The sequence below is a fragment of the Synchiropus splendidus genome, chromosome 18, assembly GCF_027744825.2.
Source record: "Synchiropus splendidus isolate RoL2022-P1 chromosome 18, RoL_Sspl_1.0, whole genome shotgun sequence".
In the NCBI taxonomy this organism is placed as follows: Eukaryota; Metazoa; Chordata; class Actinopteri; order Syngnathiformes; family Callionymidae; genus Synchiropus; species Synchiropus splendidus.
The window spans coordinates 14,503,584-14,512,378 of record NC_071351.1 but is presented as its reverse complement, the minus strand read 5'-3'; the positions used below and the strand labels follow the sequence as shown (position 1 = coordinate 14,512,378).

The window sequence follows — 8,795 nt, the reverse complement described above, 5'->3', positions numbered from 1 at the left end:
ATGTCAAGTGGGCGGGGTGATGCACCTGACTTCCGGGAGCCATTTTCAATTTAATCCTTTTCATTTCCCCACTGTCAATCTGGGATTAAAATTTGAAATTAGACATCAAATGCATTGTTTACAGCCATATTCCTCCCATTGAAATCAAAATAGCACTCACTGACTATAATGGCGACTTCTTGTCTAGCTTGTCACAATGAACTTAGAACAGGAACATATATGCAGGGGGGAAATAAACCTATTTATTCGCCTGAGAAACTAAAATAAAATCACTTTTGGTTTATTTGTATTTTCGCGTTTATGTCAACTGAAATCGTTAAACCTCAATTGAGCATAAATATTGAACAGCATTCTTTTTTCAAAAACTGATTATTTCAAGCCTGACCCTTTTATTTTGAAAAGAGATTTTTTTTTTTTTACCAAGCGCGCGTTGTCTGACTTGACGCAGCCATCGCAGTACCCGTCGAATTCAAGCGGACCACACTGGCGAACGCCACCAAGCGGCGATAATGTTATTACACATGTACGGTATATGGAAGTGTTTCATCACGACCAAGCGTAATGCCGCTATTAATAATTCACATGCTCCTTGTATTAGCCCCTGTGTTTATTCTTCATTGAGTACATCGCGTTTCTCTATGTAGGAAAAATGAAGGGAATCAGATGAGACTTTGCCTCCGAGGGCACTTACAGAATGTTAAAGTTTGATGAGTCGTTCTAAATAAAGCACTCATTTGCTGGTGGGACAGCCCACGGTGGCTGTAACTTGCTGCGCTGTGGGTTGATAGATTTGCTCACAGCTCTTTCTCACGATGGAAGTTGAATAATGCCTCTCGAATTTATGAGAACACTTTGATAAGAGTAACTTCAAATTCGGGAAGAAAATTCGCAGCATCTGAGGTTGAGAGTCAGTGGAGAAAAAAAAAACAATAATAAAATGAATAATTTTGAAATCAAATTGATGGGTTTAAATTGTTAAAAATACACAACGATATTTTAAGTTTGTTGCTTGTTTGTAAGCAGTTTTCAACACAATAATTATAATAATCTTCTTTTTCTATTGTACTTTCTATATTTCTATTTCAATTTCATATATTTCACTTTTCAGTTTGAAGTGCCGTATAGTTTATTTCAGCGCCAAAACCCAAGAAGAAAGAATCAGAGGGAAGAAAGGGGGAGAGGCAGGAGTATAATGCCCTTTCAAGGCTGGATAAAAAGCCTTGTCCTTTGCTTTCTCCTCCATTGTTGTCCACTGCGAGCCAGACTGCTTGGTCTTCTTCACAATGCTGGTCCCCTCCGAGCAGCGCACCACTGGCTGTCCTGTCACTTCACATTAGTGTCTTTGTGGAACAAACAGCAGCCACAGTGGGGTCAGCGCCTACTCACCAGAAAAGAAATGCTCTGCACACACACCCACGCGGCCCACAAGATGCTTGGCTAAAGGGGAACCTCCATTATGAAAGTGTGACCTGAATTGTCTTAATATAATAGAATTATACCTTAAAATCATGATAAATTTCTATTTTAATATTGCATTATTTTGAACAATTGCTATTATAAGTGCTTTATGTGAGTTCATTTGTTTATAATTTGTCACTAACTCAATTTAATTACTTAGTGAATAGATATAAGATGAGATAGACTTTATTAATCTGACAAAGGAGAAATTCACTGCATGTCAAAACAGCTGTAGACAAGTGAAATCCTCCACTGTAGATCCTTGTTTCGAGATCAGACGTCCAGATTAAATCCACTCTGCATCTGGAATGTCTTAGCTGGGGACATGAAGCTTGCAAGATCGAACATTAAATTATTGCATCCTGAACTCTGTAAACAGCCAGTGTATATTTTGAGAAGGTGGGAGGGAGCTTCTCCTGCATGCAGGTGAGCAGGAGGAAGAGAAGAGATGCACTTTAGATGAGCAAAGCGGAGGAGTGAATGATGAAATGGAATGTGAAGGCTTCTCTCACTCAGTCTGCTGCTGTGTAAAAGATTTATCAAGCCGGTGAGGAGCGAGGTGGGACCTGCCTCCCAGCACTCCGAGTGGACAGAAAAGAAGGAGGGTGACTGAGAGTGTCGCTTTTAAAATCTGCTCCATTATACATATCACACCAAGCAGCGGCTGCCCACAAGGCAAGTGGTGATTCAAATGAAAGGGCTGGGAAGAAAGCGAGCGGGAGCAAAGGGGATTTGGAAAGAATGTGAGGTGAAGCTAAAGGATATTAAAGAAGAATAAAGCACGCCAGTTCAGTCAGCCTGAAGTAATCAGACATTGTCCATATGGGCCTTTTGGAATGAACCGTTACATAGGAGCAGCAGCAGTAATGTCAATTGTGTTAAAATAATGCTTCCTTCCTCCTCCTGTTAGCACCAAACTTTGACCTAAAAGTACCTTTTTGCTTAATTTAAAGTTCCTATTAGTCATTTAAAAAACGACAGCAAACGGTTAACTGATATAGTTTCTTCTTGGGTGTGGGGCCTGTTATTTCAACCATTTTCCCAACTTTGGTCTTCAAGTCTTCGTCTAAATGTGACGCATATATATATACATTCTTAACCTCCTTTCAATTTTCAACCTCGATAAAATTGTACTTTGACAACAATTCTTCTCAAACGTGTTTACATCTTGTAGTAACTATGCCAGTATTACTATTCTTAAAAGTGCGATACACCTTTTGGCCACTAGATGGTAGTATAGCGCCAATATTAAATTTTCACAGCGCCTGAACAATGTCGAAACTTTTACTCCTTAAAAAATAAACCCTGATCCCCCCCAAATGTGTTAGTTATAATAATGTAATTATTTAGCTGGCATCGGTGTAATATTGTGCCATAAATATTTTGTCGTCTCGTTGTCTTTTCTCCAGACAGCGGAAGGGGTGACGCCCTCATCCTGACCTCAGCCCCTGAACGACAACCTCACTAAAACAACTCCCCTTCCTCCCCCTCCTCCCCTTCCTCCCTCCTTCACCTAGCGGCTCCAGGCGTCTCCCTCTTCAGTCACCTCAACTCCAACCAGTCGGTCGGTTCGACAGGGACCCCGCACCCACTGGAGCCGTGGTTTCTTAACAGAGATCCGAAGGACACTCGGGGATGATGGGACCTAGCTTTTTGGAGCAGGACTGAGTCAGAGCGTTCCGAGCATCCGCTACTTGTTTCCAGGTGGTTTTCTTCCCAGTGAACCCGGTTCGTATCGCGGACACAATGGGCTGCTGCAGCGGTCGATGCACCCTCATCTTCATTTGCACTTTACAGCTGGTGAGTCACTTCTCGACTTGATTCCTTTAGAGTTTGAATCCTCAACTTTAACAACGAGATTTCTTGAACTTCATCCCTGGTTCAGCGTCTGAGTTTATCACCTGCCTGTAAACACTTGCTCTCCATCAAGCGTTTAAACTACTTAAAACTTCAAAATAATTATCCGTAACTGGGTCACACAAATGTCTCTCATAAGGACAACATTGAAATCTAAAATGATGAAGCATGTTTTCCTGATGATGATCTCAGTTTTAAATTCCTTGTTGTCATCTGTGCTCTGATGTTTTGAAGAATAGCATCATCATCGTGGCCACCCAGCTGAAACTTGGGATGTAGTGATCCCCAACTACAGAGCAGATCAGTGGAGTGTGGCTCTTGGCATTTTACTGATGTCTCCACTGCGCAGTCTCAGGATGATGCTTTGCCATGGACTCACACTCCAGCTCGCCCTGCTGCCATCGCAGAGCGAAGTTACTTGACAGGGTGTGACAGTGTTATTTACGGGGGTATTAAAGGCGGGCTGGCTCGCACCACATCCCCGATGCTGCTTTGAAGAGCCAAGGGAGCAATAAAGTTGTCTCCAGATGAGGAGTCAGATGGGGAAAGCCCTGATAGATGGTATCACACTTGAGAGAATCCAAGAACAATGCTGTTGTGGTGGTAAATTGACTGAAAGCAGAGGGGCAATTTAACCAGCATAACATCCAGATGATGCAGAGGTTTTGCATGACTTCATCTCTGGTTAAATCTGTTTAAATCGTAATCATACACAATACATCAGAAGTGATCATGGCTGTAAACTTGTGACGCTCGCTCCGATGTTGTCGACCTCCCCGCGTCTCTTGAAGTGGCTGGTCCCAAGGATGAACTTGAGGTTGCCAGGCACCTTCACATGCCTGTTGATATATTTGTATCCACCTTCCATCTATAAAAACTGCCCCAGCAACTTTTCACTGACCGTCAGAGTTGGGTAAAGTGAGGCCCGTGGGCCACACATAGCCCTTACCTGTATCCATGTGGCCCTCTTGGCGTCAGTACCACAAAAGACATGATACTTTTTTCCTTTTTCCACTATTTTCTGCCTTTTATTTTTTCACTTCTTTGTATGCTTTTAAAATTCTTTTTTTTTTTTTTTTTTTTTTGAGTAATGTAATTGATTCAGTAATTATTGTCTCTCAAAATAAATAATAAAATCTATTAAAAAAAGACCAAACAAATAATCATGTTTTTTCAATAGCCCTCAAAGATTGTCCTTATATTTCTGATTTATATTGAGAATCTTTAACCAAAATGTATTTTAAAAAAAACAAACAAATATTTAGTCAAGTAACTCAATGTTAAGCCTTCTCCCTATTTTGTAATATTTAAGAAATACATTTTTCTTTGGCCATGTGACTAGATGGCCCCTCACATTTGTCACACGATATAATGTGGGCCCTTAGGAAATTCAATTGTTAGAGTTTTCTCTTTATTTCTGTCGGGTTTTCTTTCATTAAATATGTCCTTTGAAACCCAACTAATAATCTAGATTTTTATTTCTATATTTATATGTTTTTAACTTTCCTATATTTTTGATGCTTTTACTTCTTTTAAATATATTACTGATAAAATGTAATGTTTAATTTTGTTTTATTTTACTTACTTTTTCTGTTAAATTATTGGGGGTTTTTTTTCACTCCATTTCCCACCTAACTAAATGAGAATCCAATGGCCTTCATTTGAGGTCTAGTAGGTTTTCCGCCTGTGAATTAACTAAGCGCTGAGAGTAAAGAGGCAAGTCCTCCTCTTGTCGACATAGCTTAGGATGGTCCACGTCAAGGTGCACACCTGTTTTCTCCTGGCTGCCTCATTAGAGAGAAGGAGGCCGGTCATTTGTTAAGAGCTTTATAAAGCTGTCAGAGGGGCTGCCTGAAAAGCCCCCGAAGACGCTTGGAAACGGCTTCATTTCCCCTCAGCGCTGTTTCTAGATGACGCGACGCTTCCTGCCTACAGGAAACACGTACGGCCATAAACATTTCAGATGAGTTTAACCTGCAAACAGGGGAAGCATTAAACCTCTGACCCCTGAGGAAGGCGGGTTCATGACGGTGTGAATATTCATGTGGGAGAGCGGATGCAAGCTCCCTATTGATCCAGATTTCCTTGTCGCCCTACTGTAGTTGGTGATTCAGCTGGCTTAACTGTAAGTGGCCCGCTGTCTTCATCTGTGAGACACAGGCGGGAAGGTGAAGTCAAGATGAACTCAGGAAACCAAAAATACTGACATTGTTTCTCCCTAGCTGGACTGGAATAGCTCTTCCTGGCTGGAACCTCTCTGTCTAATGATGTGTTTGGACCCACAGAGACAGAAGAGCTTGTTGTGGTCCCATTGGGATGGGTTCTTTGATGAGTTGACCTAAATCCCAACTTATGTTGAAGCATTCCAAGAGGAGCAGTATGATCACTGCAACACAATGTTCGATTGATGACGGCGGTATTTCCTGTCATTGCGCGCTCACATAATCACCATTCGGAAGGGTAATGAGCTCACAACTGAACGTTGACCCTGAAAATGCCTGGCCGGTCGTAACTGCTCTGCCAGCACGAACAAATGCAACCTCGACAGGACCCTATTTCACTCCACGCATGGTCACACCCACCTCTGCAGCTGTGCATTCTGACCTGTGAGTTATGACTTAGTAGGTCTAATGTTGGGGAAAGATAACAGCTAGGGGGGTGAGGGTGGGGTGGGGGTGTTTGGTTATGGAAGATTCAATTTGTGTGGTTAAACAACATTTAGAAACAAGCTGTTGTGTGTGAAGGTACTAATACATCAGTCATTACCATGAATTATTATAGTACTGAGTAGGATATTGAGACTCAAATCTAAGTGGTTCTGGAGGTCTTTCAAGTCACGACAGGATCCAGATTAGAACACAGTGTCCCCCTCATAAATTATCATGATGCTAGCAAGTCAAATGAATGAGGGAAACGGTCGTAAATATGAAGTGAAATTATGACATCACTGCTCACGCTCCAGTTTCAGGAAATTCAGATTGCGATTCTTGCATCCGATGGAACTGTAGGACGTTGCATCCAAAATGGCGGTCGGTTTGCTGAAGGCCAGAATTGTTAGCATTTTAGCTTTCGAAGTAGATGCAGATCCATCAAATTCAGGCACTGTTTGGTTCACGTGCCTCAAGTTGTCTAGAGTGTTTGATGCTGAAGACGAAACAAACAAATGTGTCGAGACCCCTGCTTGGGCAGTGTGTCGCATGTGATTGGTTGGATTGAGAAGAAGTGTGGTCCTGGTGCAACTTTAATAAACATCCCAGGTTCTCAGGTTCTTTTATTTACAGCTAGAAAACCCCTGACCCATGTTGTCATCTTAATTCTTATGTAGCTAGTTTAAAGGTAAAGGAATTCGTTTGAGATTAGGGTTCTCAGATTAAGACGGTTTTTGTAAATATCTTGTTGTTTTTTTTTTAACATAGCAGAAGAGGCCTGGATAAATTGACTATAAATTGGTTCAGTTTAAGTTCCTCCACAAACCAGGGATGAAGAGTGTCTTGTCCAGTTTCTATTTTAAGAAACTACGTCATACACTGGCAAGGAGCGCTTCAGCCATGATGAATTTAGCATTTCCTTTCTTTCTCTCTATTGCTCTGCAGAAACCAAGAGGATAATGTTGAATATAAATGAGTAAACCCCAACAATTTCACAGCAGCTGGGCAATAATGAGGCAATAAAACCAGAGCTTTTCTGCCTGGAGAGATCATGAAAGCTGGTTAGCTGTGAAGTTAATAGACGCAGTAATAAACACTGATGGATTGTAAAAGTTGGCTGTTTGCTTTTGGGTTGTTAGCTCCAGTTTATTTACTGTATTTTATTTAAAAGCAGGTTCAACCTACAAGAAAGTTTAGAAAGTAGGTCATGACAAACTGCGTGTTCATTTACCAACTTGGGAATGTAGCTTCGAAGCTCTAAAGTCAAAACTGTTTTTGCAGCGGTAGACACAAATAATGCGCAAACTAGGCCATGACGGAAAATAAGGAAATGAAATCTATCCTGAATTGGCCCACTTCTTAATCCTGGAACCGAAACCTTCCCTCCTTGTCCAAGTCCCAGAAACATGATTTCTGCCTTCTGCATAACAATGTTGGCTTGAAGGCTGCCTATAGTGGGGATCTGCTTGGAATTTGTAATGGCGTGTTGGTGGTGGGAAAATGCCTCTTATTGTTGAATAAAAAAATGCGGCTCAGACAATGGAGGCTAATAAAGGCTGGCTTATCCAAATATTAAGGTCAAAATTCATAATCCGTGAGGTATTTCCATTTTCCAGTTAAAGACGTGGCGTGCTGTGGCCCGTTTTCACTCTCCTGACGCGGATCAGAGGATTTCCTGGGCTATGTGACCAGAAGAAGGTCAGGATGGTACGAGAGCAGACTCTTCAGTCTGTATTTTAACAACAAATAAAGTCATTTTACTGGCTTCCTGGAGCACATCCCGCCGCTCCAGTCATAGATTCTACTTGACTTGACGTGACTTTTAAAGCCTGTCCTCCTATGGCAGGGGCCGGGAACCTATGCCTCGCGAGCCACATGTGGCTCTTTCGACAAGGAGTCTGGCTCTTGAACGACTCTGTCATTAGAGGTTGGAGTGCGAAATACCGTCAGAACTAACTGCAGTTTCTCTTACATCTTTTCTATTTTACCATTCTGTTTAGCCACCTAAATAAATGTTGTGGTATGTAATGGTGATTTCCCATGATGCTCTGCACCCCAGTCAACCAATCACTGTTGTTGATCACTGAATTATGGAATTTTGCGAGCAATCTTGCTTCATGCTGCCAAGATTGCAATATGTATTCCGACTTCTTCTTCTCACTTCTCTTCTGTTCCCGGAGTACTGTGCTATTCAGCTGACCGGCTGTGGAGGCGGAACCATGGTGCAGTGTGATTGGTTGAATGGACTGCAAAGCATCATGGGAACTGTTTAAGTCACCATAACTGAGTTTGTTATTGAGAGTGATGGGACCAATGCTGCTGTGCTCTGAAACACGTCTATGACGGTAGTATAGTCTGGATGTGCTGTACTGTAGTCACGAAAGACACACAGTTTGTTGTCACCATCTCTCTCTCTCTCTCTCTCTCTCTCTACATATATATATATATATATATATATATATATATATATATATATATATATATATATATATATATATATATATATATATATATATATATATATATATATGTGTGTGTGTACTTATATATATACAGATGTATAATTCTGGCTGATGTTTTGGTCATTTTTGACGCTGGCAGTGCTTTCACTCAAGTGGTAGCATGAGATGGTGTCTACAACCCACACAAGTGACTCAGGCAGTACAGCTTGTCCAGGATGGCACATACAGGTGGCAAGGTTTGCTGTGTCTGTCAATCTAGCATGGAGGCGCTACCAAGAGACAGACCAGCACATGAGGAGACGTGGTGGAGGCTGTGAGAGGGCAACAATCCATCAGCAGGACCGCTACCTCCTTCTTTGTGCACATAGGA

At 41.6% G+C, this 8,795-nt stretch overlaps 1 protein-coding gene across 2 annotated transcripts in view; it reads left to right on the top strand.

The window, feature by feature from the left end:
• The first annotated feature begins 2,930 nt into the window (after positions 1-2,930).
• nkain4 (sodium/potassium transporting ATPase interacting 4) overlaps positions 2,931-8,795 on the top strand; it is a 30,706-nt gene continuing 24,841 nt past the window's right edge. Inside the window, exon 1 of one of the 2 annotated variants that reach the window (XM_053849997.1) lies at positions 2,931-3,258. In XM_053849997.1, coding sequence (XP_053705972.1) covers positions 3,205-3,258 — 54 coding nt within the window. In that variant the 5' untranslated portion in view covers positions 2,931-3,204. The remainder of the gene's footprint in view (positions 3,259-8,795) is intronic. The other variant, XM_053849996.1, reaches the window with a different exon arrangement.